General features: G+C 41.5%; 1 protein-coding gene across 1 annotated transcript in view; it reads right to left on the reverse strand.

Annotated features, from left to right (window-relative positions):
• TBX18 (T-box transcription factor 18) overlaps positions 1-18,477 on the reverse strand; it is a 30,076-nt gene extending 11,599 nt beyond the window's left edge. Inside the window, exons 1-6 of the mRNA XM_074948058.1 lie at positions 18,183-18,477; positions 16,627-16,810; positions 14,360-14,461; positions 10,853-11,024; positions 1,685-1,852; positions 16-80 (exon numbers count right to left, since the gene is read on the reverse strand). Coding sequence (XP_074804159.1) covers positions 16-80; positions 1,685-1,852; positions 10,853-11,024; positions 14,360-14,461; positions 16,627-16,810; positions 18,183-18,477 — 986 coding nt within the window. The remainder of the gene's footprint in view (positions 1-15; positions 81-1,684; positions 1,853-10,852; positions 11,025-14,359; positions 14,462-16,626; positions 16,811-18,182) is intronic.
• Between the last annotated feature and the right edge of the window lie 312 nt (positions 18,478-18,789).

Raw genomic sequence — 18,789 nt, forward strand, 5'->3', positions numbered from 1 at the left:
TTTTCCAAAGCTTACCTGTTACGTCCAGAATCTCTAAATCCTTTAGCAAATGGATTCCTGTCAATCTTCAATCGAGTGATCTGTAAAGATAATAAAAGAAAGTGATCGCAAAACTTTTACCAATTCAGTTTAAGTGATACGCATAGCAAATATATCCACCAAACCTGAGCTGTCATTGGAATTTTCCATTTTTATTCTGTTTAAGAATTATAAAAGTTCAAGTGGATCTTTCTTCCCATTTGCAGGTTGAATGTGTTTTTCTTTTTAACACAATACATTAAGACCTAACCCCGCAATCATTCTCTGCATACATCCCCCAAGGAAGTCAATGAGTGTTTATTTTACACAAAGGCTGGTTGGGATTCTTGAAAGAAGTTGTCTGGAAAATGTTCCTCCTTCAACTAAGACAGTGCATAGCCTCCTTGTCTGTGACAGAGTTACATAACATATATACAAACAGAGAAGGAGATGCTGAATGAGAAAGATTTCTGTTAGGCTGCTATGTTCAGATGTACATACTATAAACAAATGGAACACAAGAAAAAAAATACTTGTAATTTCTTTAAATCAACAAAATAGTTACCAAATAATGGTAGCCCATCAATCAGATGACTCTCCCCCTTTAAATTTATATTGATTCATTAAATCATTTTGCTTTCTACTTTCTGAAGAAAGTAGGCCATTAATAAGCACAAAGTTTATATTTATATATACACAAATACACACAAACCAAAACATAATTGTGCTAAATTATTCAGAATGAATAAAATGCGACTATACTAAATATGATGTCATGTGTTATACTTAGACAACATGATTAGAGCAGAAGACTCGGAGTCGGGCAACCTGGGTTTTAATTTTTTCTCTGCAGCTCACTGCGTTAATTTGAATAGGTTGTTTATGGGCCAATCCTGCTCCTTTAAAAGTTAATGAAAGCTATTAATTACTAAATTAAAAACTAACTTCCCCTTTTACAACTTGGGGATATCAATACTTGACTAACATTGGAAGGTGTTTTGAAGTCAGTGAGTGTTAAGCACCTATGGGATTTTCAGAAGTGCCTATGTACCTATCTGCATTTTTAGGCAGAATATCTTTAAAAACCTGGCCTTTGGGCTATGTCTAAACTACAGCCTATGTCAGCAAGATTTATGTTGCTCAGGGGTGTGAATATTCCACCTCCCTGAGTGACATAAGTTCCACCAACATAAGCGCTAGTGTGCACAGTGCTATGTCGGTGGGAGAGTGTCTCCCGTTGGCATAGAGCATCTTCAACAGACACGCTGCACCGGTGCCGCTGCACCACTGCAGCACTGTACGTGTAGCCATAGCCCCTTTGGCCCAGATCCTCATAGGTATTAGGCACCCAACTCCCAGGGGAATTGTATCTCAATCCCTAACTGTAAAACAGGGATAGAACTTCTTATGTCCTGTCTATTTAAACTGCAAGAATTTCAGGGTAGGAACCATCTCTTACTATGTACAGTGCCTTGCACACTGGCACTCCTGTCTCAGCTGTGGCATCTACATGCTACAGTAATACAAAAAGCTTTTAAATATTTAGAGTATTAGACAAATGCCTTATTACTAAGTGGTGAAGTAAAAGTTTATCCTTTTCTTCTCTTGTACTTGTCTGACATAGTCTGAAAAGCCAGTAAAATATTTTTTAAAAAGCCAAAGTTACCTGTTGATTCTGATACGCTGTTACAGTAGTGAAAACGGTTTCAGGAAAGGAGAAAGCTTTGACGCCATCTCCTGAAGGAATGGGCTTGACTGGAGACAGATCATCTGCACAGTCTTTACGAATGACATGGACACGAGGCTGGTATTTGTGCATAGAATGAAGGATAATCTATACAAAAGAAAACAAAGGAAAGGTAATATTTGTTAGAAAGGATGCCCTGCTGTTTCAATGCTGGTAGCATTTTGGAAAAAGATTATGGCATGTGTTGCTTATCATGCAATTTCCTGGAAATTAAGTTTTCTATAATTTATAATGGGTCTCATCACAGTAATCTAATCACTATGTACTTACAACATTGCCATCCCTAAACATTCAAAATTAATGAGTGAGGAAGTCAAAAAATAATGAGATTGGCTTAAAAATCACGGGTGAAATGCTGGCCTCACGGAAGTCAATAGGGATTTTGCCATAGACTTCAGTGGGGATGGATTTCACCATATGAGATTTTTTTCTAAAAAAAAATCAGTTTGCTTTCTGGATTTTGAATCTTTAAGAAAATATTGAAAATGCTTGAAGTATGGTGGTGGTGGATTTGGTTGGTTGGCTTTTGTGACCATAAGGGCTAGAAACATACTTTGTTGGGGTTGTATTTAAAATGAAAGCTGAGATTCTCATGACTCCAAGAGCAGTAGCTTGAAGAAAACCTTCAAATGTCACAGTTGCAAACGTTAGCCACTGTGTATTTACAAAAAGAAAAGGAGGACTTGTGGCACCTTAGAGACTAACAAATTTATTTGAGCATAAGCTTTCGTGAGCTACAGCTCACTTCACTGGATGCTGTCGCTCACGAAAGCTTATGCTTAAATAAATTTGTTAGTCTCTAAGGTGCCACAAGTCCTCCTTTTCTTTTTGCGGATATAGACTAACACGGCTTCTACTCTGAAAGCTGTGTATTTACAGTATGTAAACAGATACAAGGAGCATTACATATACGGGAATAATATCTACACTCACCATAATATACACGTGTCAATTTAGGAAAAAGAACAATTCCCTTTACTAAGGATTTAGGCCCCAATCCTATAAAAATCTTATGAATATCAGTGTCTCAAATTAAAGACATCCATAATCGTTTGCAGGATTGCGGTGGTATTTCTACATTTTGGAGGAGACTTAAAACATCGAAGTTTTGTCCTTATGTTTTCTTCCATTTCATTAAAGATAAACAAACTTTTGATAAAGATTTCTTTTTTAAAAAATCAGAAGCTTGGCAATTTTGGAAGGTCTAATCAATAAATAAATCACCAGTCCCATAGCTACTGGCTTGCAGAAGCTTTAATCAAGATTCAAGAGCAACCTATTTTAAATTTCCTGCTTCTTTAGCAGCCGCAGAGTGCTTATGCAATCAGACATCACAACATGGAGCCCTTAACGTCACACGGCCTGAATAATGCCAAATACCATGAAACCTCATTTCTCCAAATGAAATGGGGTCATTAAATTAGCTTGGATAAACAAGGGTTGGCTAGGCAGAGTACTTTTTAATACATTTAGTCCTGGCTGGGGGACATGATCCTGTTTTGGAGAAGCAAAGTTTCTGGATAATCAAGGTTTTCATTATATTGCAATTGGGCTTTTTGACAATGACATCAGAAGAGCTCCAGTAAATGACTTCAGACAGTCCCCTATGGATAGGGCCCTACCAAATTCTCAGCCACGAAAAACGCCTCACAGACCGTGAAATCTGGTCTCCCCCCTATGAACTCTGGTCTTTTATGTGCTTTTACCCTATACTATACAGATGTCACAGGGGGAGACCAGCGTTTCTCAAATGGGGGTCCTGCCCAAAAGGGAGTTGCAGGGGGGGTCGCAAGGTTATTTTAGGAGGGTCGCGGTATTGCCATCCTTACTTCTGTGCTGCCTTCAGAGCTCAGCAGCTAGAGAGCGGCAGCAGTTGGCCGGGCGCCCAGCTCTGAAGGTGGCGCCCTGCCAGCAGCAGCGCAGAAATAAGTGTGGCAATACCACACCAGGCCACCCTTACTTCTGCACTGCTGCCTTCAGAGCTGGGCAGCCAGAGAGTGGCGGCTGCTGACTGAGGGCCCAGCTCTGCAGGCAGCAGCACAGAGGAAAGGGTGGCCATACCGTACCATGCCCTCCTTCCTTCTGTGTGGCTGCTGGCACTGGCTCTACTGTCAGAGCTGGGCTCCTGGCCAGCAGCTCTGAAGGCAGTGCCGCTGCCAGCAGCAGTGCAGATGTAAGGGTCGCAGTACCACAACCTACTCTACAAGAACTTTGCGACCCTCCGACACTCCTTCTTGGGTCAGGAACCTACAAGTACCACACCCTCTACTTTAAATAGCTGAAATCATGAAATTTACGATTTTTAAAATCCTATGACCATGAAATTGACCAAAATGGACCATGAATTTGGTAGGGCCCTACCTATGGTTATTCTAATTCAAGGTGACTTCCCCAGCTCCTGTAGCCTCGCTTACAGCGAAAGGCTAGATATTGGCTTTGTTGAATTGAGTGTTTAAATATCTCTTCCAACAATCTTTCCAGAGTTTTTCTGTTGGAAAAATCTCTATAAAAGAAGAATTAGCAGGTAAATAACAGCAAAAGTCTGATCTTGCATTCCTTGCACACCCTAAATACCTGATGATGTAAGAGAGTAATGGGTGCATTAAAAATGCAGGATCAAGCTAAAACTATACAGTAGAACCCCAGTTGCCCATTGCCCTGCACCTTGCCTAGTCATTTACACCAGTATAATTGAATATAAATTTCAGGTTTCAGAGTAGCAGCCATGTTAGTCTGTATTCTCAAAAAGAAAAGGAGGACTTGTGGCACCTTAGAGACTAACCAATTTATTTGAGCATAAGCTTTCGTGAGCTACAGCTCACTTCATCGGATGCATTCAGTGGAAAATACAGTGGGGATAAATTGCTTTTCTACTATTCTGATTAGGCAGAAGTTTACACACACACACAGCCTTTTTACTGGGTTAAATGACTACACAAGGTGCAGGGCAATGGTGAAGTGGGCCCAAGACATTGCCAATTTAATAAGCAAATAATTAAATCACACCTCTCCCTGAAAATGTATTACCCTCTATTGTTGCTAGTAATGCCTATAATTACTATCACGGAGAGATTAGAGAAAAGAAGCTCTATGTTTTCAGTTTGCTTCCTCTGTGCATTTAATAGCACTGAGTAGACTGGCTCTACACCGTTGTCCCTGGAGACTCAGTCAGTTTCCCCTGTTTGTGTGGGTCTTTTAAAAAGCAGGAAACATGCAAACCACAAAAATGGCCAAAGAATTGACATTACCTTGAACTTATTTTTTTAAGTTGGCTGCATACCTTTAATAATTCATTACACAGCATGACCCAGTCAACGACACCCATCTCAGACCATTCCATTCTTTATTTAAGATAATTATACTCAAATTGACAAGCAGCTCCGTATGGCACGTGGGTGTAACAAAATATTGGTTCAGTTCCTTTAGATCCTGGCCATGGTCCACCCTGTGAATGGGAGTAAGGAAGTCGAAGGCAGGCACGCCATTTCTGTGACTTGAAGAGTCCCAGTCTCCCTCCCAGGCTGCTCCAGGGACAGTGCAACAACACAAACTGCAATTGCAAACTGACAGTCCAGTTCCTAGGAAGCAAGCTGGCTTTCCACACACTTTAATTTTACTTCCAGAATAGCTCATCTTAAATGTTAATATCGCATTGTTAGGATTTTTTAAATAATGACTATGTTAATATCTTGTTCTCACGCTCTTCCCTGTTGTTCCCCCTTAGGCTCATTGTTCTTGGACTGATTACCCATGAAGGTCTTCAGCTTCCTGACCATGCTATATAAACAAATATTTCAGTGGAACCATGAGAAGAGGCACAGCAGCCTGTGATGGAAGGTGCTAATCAGTGTACCATGGCATCATTTCTCTGGGGGTGCTATCATTTCTTGCAGCATTTAAGCTTTCTTTTTAAATGACTTAAGTATCTACCCCATAGTGGTGAAGATCTTGTTCTTAATGCGGAACGACAAAGAACAAAACAACAGCACCAAAGAACAAACCTTGGCCCCAGCAGTGGCTACAGCTGGCCCTAAACACAAGGGAAGCCAATGTTACTGCTCCATGGGCATGCACACCATGCAGAAGGACCTTGCTGCAACTCCCCTTTTCCATACAAAGTGACAGGGCCAATGAACGCACAGCCACACGTGACATTTTTTGTAGCAGGGACTTTCTAAGGAGTGTTTATGGAATGCCTGTCACAATGGAGCCCAATGACGGAAGCCTGATGCGTAACCAAAAGACAATCAATAACACCAGCAGAACAGGGGTCCTCCCCCGCTTGCCTGCAGCCTAGCAGCACAAGGGACTTTTCTCCTAGCTGCCAGGTTCCTTTCCCCACATCTTGAAAACCAAGCCAACCAACCAAGCAAAAATCCTTTTTGACCCTTTGTGCAAAGCTCATTTATTCAGGCTTTGGACGTGGGGAGAAACATTTAGGTCTAAGACGTATAAACTGCCCCCTATCACCTTCACAAAACTTAGCAATGCAAATTTAAATGGCAACACTTTCAACTTTTCACTGCAGGTCATTTTAACAAAAAATCTACAGCTACTCCGAACTTGTGAACGTGAGCAGAACAATGGCCTGCCTCCACCTGTAATCTGACCACTGCATTACGGAGGGGAGAAAATAGACAAATTTAATTCAATTTCAATACCACAGGTGGGACTCTATTTCAACCTAGGGATTAAAACAATTTACTCTGCATCAAAAGTAGTTAGTGGAAGAACGTCAAAATACTGAATTTTTTCCCACTGAAATCTTGATAAAAAGGGTGTGAAAATTTCAACCAGTTCTAATCAAAGAGGATTGATATTACCTGGGAGCCTCTATTCCAGAGACTGCAGGGGAGAGGGGTTAGTATAAGAAAGAGGAAGTATGCACGTGTGATGTGTGCAGCATGTTTGTGTATCTGTGTCAGTCGTAATATGAAGATTTCCTTTTCATCATTCTAAAATCTCTAATTAATGATACTGACGTCTTTCAAGGGACAGCATTATACCCCAGCGTCTCAGTGGAGATTACTGCCCCGTATAATTTAAGATGCATTAACTTTTCAAAGCAGTCTGCGACAAATTAATCGGTGACTCCCATTAAGTATGCAAGTATCACATTGAAAATGTATCTTTATAAATTTCACCTGACCCTCCAGTTGTTCCACATGCAAAATTCACATGGGGATTCTATGTGCAAAACCACTTCAAGATCTCTTCCATGTGTCCGTTTATACAACATTACTATAAAAGTGGGAAGACAAGGGCTCCCAATCAAAATGCTGATGACAACATTAGCACACAAGAGTGTTTACAGGAAGTGTTCAAACGGCAAAGTGACTGGCCCTAAAATATTAAGAAATGTAGCCATGTTCAGTTCTAAACAAAGGGCTAAAATTGGGGCAGGCACTGTCACTTACTGTCATTCTGTACAGGGCCCTGACCTGGCTGGCCATTAGTCACTTTCACAACATAAATGTTTACTAATATGTTGTAAAGTTCACGTATGTAGCCCCAACAGTTCACATATGTAGCCCCAACTCCCATGAATGGGAGTTACACGTACAGCTTGAGGATAGTAGGGCACCTGGGTTAGTATTTTAACATGCCCCTTAAAAATGTGTACATTGACTTCAGAGTATTTTACCTATTTACTTAATGTCGTTGATTAGTTGCAACAGCAAGCAGCTTTGTGAAATGTGACTGGCCCTGCTGCCAGTCCCAGTAAGTTAGTACTACAGTGTAGATTAAGGGCTCCAACTCATCGCACACTACTGTCATTCCATGGAGGTCAATGGAGTTATGTTGCTGAAGGATCAGAATCAAGCCCCAGAACACTAGCGGAGAAACTTGTGTGTAAACTGGCCATACTTAGGATGAATATAGGTGTTTGGAAAGAGCAAAATCAACAGGGTGTCAAAATGGAGAACTGGACACATGTAAAATATGTTCAAAGGCTAAATTCTGTTTCTCCTTATATGACCATCAAGAGGTGAGTGGGGAGCAGAACTGTAGAAGCCAAGTGGAGGTTCCTCCAAGCCATTCTGCCTGAGCAGAGTGAAAATAAACGTTGCAAAAGCATAAAATCCACCAAATTAAGGATGTGAGGAAAGAAGATTCAGACCTTGAATATAAAAAATAATATTTTGGGAGACTATGTGGGCCTGACTGCTAGCTCTTCTTATCTGACACCCCTCTCTTTTGCCACCATGCAGCGAAAAGTGGGTAATTACCATTTATGTGAAACATAATTATTTCTTATATTCATCAAAAAATATGCAATTTTTCCTTTTCCATTATTGCTGGAGGCCCCCAGAGGCTGCATAGCCATTTCAATTCTGCATTCCATGCTACTCAAAAAGAAAAAATGTACCCATTGAAATAGGCACTTCTCTGCTTTCTGTTTTTGCCTTTTCTGATAACGATGAGTGTTTGCAATGTCCCAGAGTTTAGAAATATGAAGTTTGCAACCAACCCTCTATTGTCTTTTAAAAAAAAACCCTTAAATTTCCATTTTTTATTTTATTTTGGGAGGGGGGGATGTTGCAGTTCTCAATCAGTTCAATGTGTCTTGCATCTCTGTAGAAGAATACTACTTGGCTAGCTTCCAAACTGAAACTTTAATAAATAAAGAGCGCTCCAGTAATTTTAAATTTCTCTGCACCATGAATAAGGATGTGCTACAAACACTGTGGATTTCAGCTCAGGGGGAGGAAAGCCTGAAATGTGGCCTTGCACAATATAGTATAGTATACAGCATACGGTACAGTAAATACAGTAATTTAGCTCTTTGTCCATCTTCAAGATTAAATCTTGAGCCCCAGTCCTGCGACTAATAGCACATGGGCAGGCTGCTGTGTCCATATGTAGCCTCACTGAAGTCAATGGTTACAACAATCTGCCTGGACGGTTGGCTACGTCTCCTCTTGGAGGTAGGGGTGTGATTCCCAGCTCACCTACACATACTCTCTATAGCTCTCATGGATCTAGCAAGTTAAAAGCTGTAGTGTAGCCACAGTAACATGGGGCAGCGGTGCGGGGCGGCATTGGCTAACTGCCTTGAGTACAAACCGGTCTGGACCTCATGAGTACGTACTTGGGGCAGCTAGGTCAGGCTGCCACTCGTTTCTGTCCAGGCTACCAACACTATACTACTATTTTTAGCACACAGTGCGAGTATGTCTACACGATCTCGGAATCACACCACTAGCTGCAAGTGTCGACACAGCCTGTCAGCTGTAGAATTGGAGTCTTCCAGAATTGCAGCTCTCTTCACTTTTTAAGCACTTCAGTAAAATGTTGGTGCAACCCGTGTTCACATTAACTGCAGATACACAAGTAATCCCACTGAAGCCCATGGAACTTCTTAGGCTGAATAACATTTTATTCATTCCAGGACTGCAGAATCAGACCCCCCGGATCATAATTCCACAGATAAACAGTGTAAATATTGGAGGGAGGCGTTAAATTCTAAATAGAAATACTGTTAATTCAAAATCTTTTACGGACATATCTACAGTAAAACAGCAATCTGACTCCGGCAACATCTGCCGATAACATACTATGACTCTTTCTTGCAACCAGGTGGGAAAAAATAGTTGCTCACACCTATGTAACATAAACAAAGGATAGGCAAAGAACTGAAAAAAGACTGCCGAGATAAAGAACAAGGCTTAACACAGCAGAGTTATTGGACCAGATTTATCTCTAGTGCAAATCCACTATTTAATTAGGTATGACTTGGCCCCATCACTTTACTACCCCCTCCCATGTAGGGACATTCAGCGTGGGCTGTACAAGTCCACCTGGAACCCTGATTTCACTGCTCCAGTACCCAACCGGGCTAGATTACAGCTAACTCAGTACATCCACCCAAGCTGCAGTCACACCCTATGACTGCAGTACAGACGTTCCCTACAGACACATATTTTCTTTAGAGAAAATGGAGGTGCTTGTAGAATTTACAATTGGGACCATGTTCTCACACTGTTCTGCAAGCAGCGGTCCCGCTGACTTCAATGGGAAATGTGCACAGAAGAAAAGTGCTGATAGCTATATATAGCATCTTTGCATATAGTGCTTGGGGTATTCCATTTTATCCCTTTTTGTGACTGAGGAATCATCCTATTTAATAAGTCTGGCCACTTTAGAGTCAATGGAACCCACATCCGGTCTCTGACTTGTCACTCAAGTTCCTAAAACTCTAGACACTTTGAGTTCAATGTTCCCTTTGAAAGAACCCCAACATTTGCCATTTATTACTGGATTTGTCCAAAGTAAAGACTTCATCCTGTCTAAAAACAATTCTTGTTTTTTAATTATTTCCTAAGGTGTCAAGTACAACTATTTTAGGGATTGTTGGAAAGACGCTGGCTTACATCTGTCATGTTTCAACAGTTTTCAAGAGAAAAGGAAATATGAATATAAACAGATTTTGTCACATTAGATAATGTCATAACTAAACAATTCATAGCTTGCAAACAGAGCACTCATACTGCAGCAGTTTGCCAGCTTTTTCAGAAGTAATGAGCCTCAGCTGTGAAAGGGTCTTGCTTCATAAGGTATGTAATAAATCATTATCAGAGTGAACCCAGCTCCCATGTTGTTCATTTTGGAGTGCAATTATTAACACCTCATGGGATTTCACACAAATGTTTAGGTTAAAAAAAAACAGTTAAATGTACTTTTTATTCATATAAACTTATTACATATTACTAACATTTATTCGCACTACTTGTGAGTTTAAGCACACTTTTTTGATAAAAACTGAAACTGCAAGATAGATGGATATGGTGGTAAAATATAAGAGCAATTCTGTACTTTTAGTTTAGTTAATCCAGTCTTGCACAATTCTATTTATCCAGGGGTCTTATATTTTTGAGGGGCAAATAAACTAGCAGCCATTTTTAAAAAATCATCAATCAATTATCAAAGCTAAAGAACGAGCAGATTTTGTATGTGTGCTGGTCAATTTTTATGAAGCTTTGCAAGGCTGAGTTCATTCTTGTCAACAGGAAGGTATACGTCATAAAATATTTATTTGATGACTGATGTGCTAGTTTGCAATATTGTAAGACATGGGATACTCACATGCCCTTGATCGTCCAGCTCATTGTTCGTAAGTTTCAGTTTGTCAAAGCTGATCACTTGCCTCATCCAAGTCTCCCCTGAGGCGGGTGAATCAGGGTGAATATACACACGAGGAGGTACTGGTGAATCAGCATTCCCGGCCACCATCCACTTAGAGCTATGGTAAACATACCTATAAAAAGAAGCCCAACATCTGTCAGAATTGAACTGGAAATAATTAATCAGGCTGATTTATATTGATATAGCAGGACTTCATATGTACAGCACCCGTCAATGTACAAATGTTGAGGGACAATAATTACAATGGATCTAGTCACAATATCCCAGAGAGAAGTGATCATTTTTCCAACAGGAAAAAAAAAGAGGGAAAATAACCAACTTAAAAGAAGTCTATAAAATAGCGAGGAAATTCAACTGAGATTTGAGAGATAAAAGGCAAGTAATCAATATAAACAAAGTCACAGCATTTTGGGGAGCCTTCTCTCTCACCACTGTCAAGTTACCTTAATAGCCGCACTAAGAAACACAATAGTGTTCTTTGCTGCAAATAACATGTTAAATTTACTTTTATTTCAACTTTCAATTTTCAGTTGCTGCATACAGCTGAGTTACAAAATATTAGCAAAAGTATCTGCAATAGACAGGACCAAATTCTGCTCTCATTTAGAGCCTGATCCAACTCTCATTAAAGCCAGTTGCAGTCTTTCCACTAACCACCAGTTACGCTGGGATAGATCCACTGATCTCAATGGCATCACTCTGGATGGGCTCCAGTATAAACAGAGCAAAATCTGGCCCTTAATCTATACAATGACATAAACAACTCTTTATATGACTCACTTAGCATGTTGTTTCTAACATGAAACAGTCCACAAATAAAACTATTCCAGATACGACGCATCTTGTGACAATGAAAAAGAGAATGAAATTAAAAGGAGAAGATTTCTGTGAGAACCATATTGATCTTCTCGACAGTACCACAGAAATATTTAAATAAAAAACCCACATCCTATTATGTTTCTTTTTATTAAAAAAAAATAAAGTCATTCTGCAGTCAAAATGTCTTATCCTTCAGTAAAAATATCTTATTCTGAATTCAGCCATTTTGTAGAACAATTATATATTTTTTAAAACCCACTAATTAAAAACTGTGCAAATGAATATGTCTGATAGGCATACACCCTTCAGAAAAAAGAACAATGCCCTTAGCAAAAAAAATAAACAGTATGATTTAATTTTAAGAAACGTCTTTCAACATTTTCACCAGGTATGTCTCTTTGTACAGTTCTCCTCTTTAAGAGAAAAAAGAATATGCAACATTATCAATAGTGGAAACAAAATTATTCATTACAAATATGTATGGATGTAAATCATACGAAGCCATCAATTATGAAATGATATCTATGGTACCTTCTCGTGATTCCTTCTTGTGGAGAAACAGTCTCTACCTAAATCATACAGTTTGTTATTTGTTTTAATATTTCTTATCTTATTTATTATTCTTTTTCATTTGTGAATGAATTAGATTTAATATTTAATATTAAGATGTGAACATTACAAATTGTACTTCATTGAATTTATTTAAAATATTTTAAAACAATACCTAACTTTTCAGATAAGGTTTAATTTTGCTAAGTTTAAATATAAATTATCCTCAGCTGATACCATTTCAGTTAAAGTTTTGTCATTTACTTCAAGGGGAGCAGGATTGGGCCTAGTGTACAACTGTTACGGTATCTCTTTGCTGTTCAGATGTTCAGGGCAGGCAGTTTGAAAAGTATCAAGCACAGTAATGGGACTAAAATAATAATCAGTATAAAAGAATACATCCACTGCATAAGAGCCTTGCTTACAGAAAAGTGAAATCAGATAAAAGTAACACCACCATTTACCAGGAAGATAAAATAAACATAATACTAAATTCTTAACAAAAATATGTGCGTGCCAACCATGAAAATACTGCATTTTATATATGATAACATGAGCTGAATTTGTTTTTTTGGAAAATTAATAGTCAGCCATGCAGACAGCAAGGACTATAATAATACATATATATTTAAAATGAAAAAGACACATTCATTGTTAAAACTACTATTATTTAATATTAATTTCCTCATCTGAATATCAGAATTTTTAACGTTATTCAAGTCTTGACATGAAGATCGCTGTTTATAAAGATCAGAAATTACATGCTCACAGTACTGTGTAAATTTACTGACAAAGTCTTAATCTGGACCCAAATCAGCATAAAGATTTTCCATTTTAATTGAACTGCTCTAGCCCAGAGAAAACCTGTTTCGGTTTGTTATGACATAATCCAAAAACAAACACCCTTTCCCCTCCCCCCCCCACCACTATATGAATTGTTCTCGGAGTTTATATTGTCACCTTGCTGAAAATTTCTCTGTAAACAGAACTAAAATTGTCATAAATGTGCCTATGAAAGGAGGAAATTACAATTAATAATTTTAGTTACACAAGAAATGTAGTTCAGACTCAGTGCTGGTATGGTGAGAAAAAAGTATTCCTTGAGAGTAAGTCTGGTCAGCTTGATCTTCTTTCCCTATATTAAAGTTTCATAGTTCTACAATTAAACCTATGGGAAATAGATTTACTGAATTGTTCTAACAATGGGTTGAAATAACCAAAATGATAATATGTAAGGGTCCAATCCTGCTCCCATTGAACCACTTGGTAAAAATCTTCTCTTGACTTTAATGGCAAATAAGGTCAGGCCCTTGATTCATAAAGTTTCTAAACGTGCTAATAGTAATTATTGTGGGCCTAAACCTGCAAACATTTCATCAGACCAGTAGTCATAGGACTACTTGCTTAGCCCAGGACTGCCCTGTTAAGAGTTCACATAAATGTGACCCTTCTCTGAAGTGTTAAAGAAATAATTACCATAACTGGTCAATCATTAATAAATATATTCTTTAAAATATGAAGTTTTCACAGACAGAAATGCCATAATTCATTCAAATCAAAATCACTAAAGATACTTACCTGTTATCCCTTTTTAATCTGAATCCATAACACAAGGAGCAGCATTTATCATAAATCCATCTGAATCATAATTCAAGAACATTTAAATGCTTTGCATTTTAATGTAGTGTCACTAGAATATATAATTTTAATATTTATTCATTGGTAGGAAATAACTACAAAGGGACACAAAGTGGATGTATGTAGCCGTGGACTAGGAACAAAATACATTAAAAATTTCTCTTTGGTGGGGCTAAATTGCAGTCTGTGAAAGCAAAAAAAAAAAAAATGACTGCTCACCTATCGAACATAAGCCTAATGTAGAAAGCACTTCAATAAAAACTGCAGTTGTTCTTGCACACTTGGCACAACAAACTTATTTTTATGCACTGAGATGAAAATAGAAATTTGGAAGAGCGTTAAACTCTACCTTCTGTTCATATATATTTGATTCATATTCTCTGCCAACAGCTGTATCTGTATGGTTTGCATCACAAGCTTTGTGTTTTACAATTACAGTACCTGTATCTTTTGTTATCCACTGGCACAATGTCCATGGCAATGTAATATTGCTGATGTGGGTCTAAACCTGAGATCTTCACTCTCATTGCGGGGAACATCCGCCTGAACAGAGAAAAAGGGAGGTCATTTTAATATGAAACGGATTTGGGAACAGTTGTACAGTACAGCAAAGTAACCAGTTTGTGAGCACCCCCTCCCTCCCTAATACAGAGAAGTCTGTAAGAGTCTTTTTTGATCATTATGGCCACATAGCCACGAAATGGTCCATTTGATAGGTTACAACAGATTTTTAAAGTGCATTTTTGCTGAACAATGCTTCACATGTTTTGTGATACATTTTGAGAGTACAAATATCACCATTTAATTTCAATTTTATTGTTAGATAGTAAGTCATTTTGTTTTGAGACTTTATTTTAGCTACATGTGCATTTAAAACCTGCTAGCCATTTACTAGACATGTATTACATGAGATGCGCAAGTAACAGCTCTTATCAAGCAAGATCACAACCTGCAGAAATTTAAATTGTCAGATGAGTACTGACAGCAGCAAAGGGTGTGTCACTTATATATCAGCAAATTATACCATTAAAGACATGGTGATATAAATATAAAACAAGGATGCAGTTATAAAACTCAATGTACCATGCTGTAACCAAACAATATGTTCCTTATTCAGAAGGGACTTACGGTCTGTAACATACTAAAGGTGAAGTCCATGAGTTGCTCTGTGTTTGAAAGGTACAGTAAAACATCTTTATTGAAAGCAGAAACCAAAGTACAAAGTATGTTTATAAATAAGTTCATAATTTAGATCATTTGATGTCCAAAAGTGGAATAGTTAACCAATGTGGAGATTTTAGATTAAAAAAATCATGTCTCAATTCAGGGTGTGTTTGACACTTGCCTTTTAGATGAAAAGTTCATTCTGAAGGGCAAAAATAAGAAATTTTATAATGACTAGTTGATTGCATACTAATAAAAGAATTTTTTCTTACTACATAAATCCAAATGCCATCCAAATTAAATTCCGTGTTTTCTGTTGTTCTTAAACAATTAGCGAAATTAAAGTTGTAGAAGGAAAAAATATATGTTATTTCTATAATTTCTAAATAAACAGCAGGGTGAAATTGTCTTGGCTAACTGGTTCCTACTGTTATTTCAGTGCACCTGTAAGATAAAAAAGGAAAATCTTTGACTGGACCCTCAAGACAAATGTTGCTTTGTGCTAGTTAAGACTGCATTTCAATCATTAATAAAGCCTCGCTGAAAATGGAGAAGGTAGCATATGGATTCAATCAAATATGTTTTTGTAATTTCTAATAAGTTCAGATATTTTTATACTAGCCAGGTTTTTGCCATGTGTATCCATTGGAAAGGGGGGAAAGTTTATTTTAGAAGAATACAACATTCATAGACTTCATCCTAATGAACAGGAAACCTAAAACTCCACATGCTCCTGTGCCCATCTAAAATTATCGTGATCTACCTAGCTCATAAATCAATTTGCTTTATCCACTTTGATGTATTTGCAGATTTTAGACTGTGCATGCCATCTGTATAGTTATTATAAATTAGCTGTCCAAAACAGCATAACAAATCTGGCTGCGGCAGCATCACATTTTGTATTTGATTAACGTGAATGAACAAAGCTATATTATGAGACAATGTGTTTATCCACCTGAAGGAGAGCATAGCATAAATCAGGAGGGCAGTTAGGATATCCTGTCTCATTTGTATTCAGTCTGATCTTCCTTTATCAATGGACTTCACAATTAATTTTTGCCATATTAGCCTCCTAGAAACTCCAGCTTTCCCTAGTTCCAAGAAACAACAGGGGTACCGAGAAAAAGAAAAATGTGCCTGTCCTGCAACTGTAAATTGGACCGGAGACTAGAAATTAACAAGCCAGTTTATACTATTCATTTGTTGTATTTATGAGTGTGGGGTGGAAATGACTAACAAACTACTGCTTTCTTCAAGGACCCGTGCACCCAAGCGCTGCCTGCGGGAAAATGGGCCTGAACTCTTTAGTTTTCTCATGGCGGTTTGATTGTGATGTGGTTGTGCCGTCTGATTTCGATTACTCCTACGCAACTTCTCCCCCCGCGGTACTGCTGCGCCCACCCAGAGGTGCAGAAGCTGGGTGCTGGCTTTCTGCGTCTCTCCTGGCCGGTGTAGCAGAACAGCCCGGCGCAGCCCGACACTTTGGCCCTAGTGCCTTTGCCCCAGAAGGCGGAATTGGATGAGTGCGCGCCGCGCCTTTTTACCTTCCTGCCTTGGTGATGATCATCTCGGTGCCGATCTCATGGAAGCGCTTCCACAGCTCGGCTCCCTGCAGATCTACCCGGGGCACTTGCGGGGTTGGCGGAGGGGAACCGGCCCTAGACCCCTTGGGGGAGCCGCCGGGCGAGACTGGCGGGGACCCTCCTAGGAAACTCTCCTCGCAGCTGCCTGGAATGAGAGCCGGGAGGCAGGGAAGCAGAAGAGAGGGTCAGGCAGAGAGCAGGGCCCGGGATCGCCGCAGCCACAGCTCCCAGGGACTTTGGAGCGCCTTGGACGGAGAAGAACCCGGGGAAGGGCTGCTGGGTCCAGCCCTTGCACCCAAAGCAACAGAGAAAGAGCCAGTCAAAAGTCTTCCCACGCCACCCACTGCAGCTAGGGGAGAGGCACCGAGAGGCCTGGAGCATCTCCCGACCCAGCGCGCGTCCCTCCCAGCGTTTACACACCGCGCGGTCCTAGCTCGCTGCGCCGAGGCCCTCCTGTCTCTCCCGTGGCGGGCCCAGCGCAGAGATACGCGGCCTGTGCAAGTGGGTATACGCGGGCGTCCCAGCGCGGGGCGAAAAGTCATCCGGGACCATGTGCGGAGTTCAGAGCTGATAACAGACGCCGGAGGGGTATCTTTTCAATAGCACCCATCACAGCCAGGGCGCTCGCTCCACGGGACCCGGCAGCCCCGCTTCAGGGGTGAGCACCAGCAGGCAGCAAACCCCTGGCACCGAAAAGATACGGTCGGGCTGATTGTTTTCCCGGTGCTGCTGGGGCGGAGCGAGCCAGGCCCTTTGCGCTGCTTTTTGCAGGCGTGCGGGAAATGAATCAGCGTCGCAGCGTTGGCTGCAGATTTCGCTGGACATTTGATTTCACCTCTGCAGCGTTTGCCCTTCTCTGGCATATTAATGCACCGGATTTTTTAACGGACACGAATCCACGTTGTTCCTCGCCTCAGCTCTTTTACGTCTAGTGTTAGGATTAGGGTGCTGTTAACCTGAAATGCAGTTGCCAAAAATACCAGGGAACGGAACTTTTAAATGAACACGATCGGGGCGCACCAGACCCTTGGTTTCCCCGAATGCCTGGAGAAGTTGAATTAACACATCTCCGCTCTGACAGATATTTTACTACCAGCTTATTGGCGGGAGGGATTTTTGCACCACGGTGTTAAAGAGAAAAAATAATCAGGGGACGGGAGGGAAGTGTTGGATCCGGAGCCAAGCCGGGTTCGAAGGGGAGGAGGCGAGAGGAAAGAAACTTGAAAAACTGTCAGAAGAGTGAGTGAGCCTCCAACACAGCGAGAGGGAGAAGCCGGAGTGCCTGACCCGGCGCAGCAGGGTTTACAGCGAGCAAAGATGAGCCACGCCGGGGTTGGGCTCTGGGACAGAATCCGCCCCCCCCCCGGCCCTTCTCAGTGTGCCCGGGGAAGTTCCACGGGCCCCGGCCGGCGTGTGGGGCCAGCGGCTGCTTTGACAGCTTGGGCGGGGTGCGCAGGTTGGTCCCGGTCCCGCTGCAGCGCCCAGCGCGGTGGGATGGGAGCGGGGAGGAGACTCACCGGCGGGTCCCTGGGCGCCGCAGCTCAGCTCCAGCTCGCCGCAGCTCCTGCCAGGCGCCGACGCTGCCCCAGCGTGGGGCTGCAACGGGGCGATGTCGGCGCCCTCGCAGGAGCCCGTTTCGCAGCCGCTGCCCGCTTCTGCCGCCGCCGCCGCCGGCTCCTCCTCGCCGCCCAGCTTGCGCCGCTTCGGCTGCTTGTGCTGCTGCTTCTCGGCTCCGATCAGCGCCTCCACCGAGAAAGCGTGAGCCTTGAGACTCATCGCGGTGCCGGGCGAGGGTCGCCGCTTCTCTGCCATGCCCGGCGCGCAGCCCTCCCCGCCCTAGACCCCGCTCATAGACACACCGCGGGCCCCTGGCCAGAGCCGCGCCGCAGCGCCCGGCCCTCGCTCCCCGCCGCCCTCCCGATCCCCCAGCCGCGGGGCGCGGGGCTCTCCTCGCCCTGCTTTTCCAGTGCCAGGGATCAGCCAAGTTTGCCTAAACTGGTCCCGTTTGCAGAGGCGCTGTTCCGCCCCCTCCTCCTCCGAGCTCTGCCTCGTCTGACGGGCCAGGCAGGACTGACATGGGGCACGAACGCTCTGCGGACACAAATTAGGGCTTGTAATTGAAAT

The sequence above is a fragment of the Natator depressus genome, chromosome 3 (assembly GCF_965152275.1).
Source record: "Natator depressus isolate rNatDep1 chromosome 3, rNatDep2.hap1, whole genome shotgun sequence".
Lineage (NCBI taxonomy): Eukaryota > Metazoa > Chordata > Testudines > Cheloniidae > Natator > Natator depressus.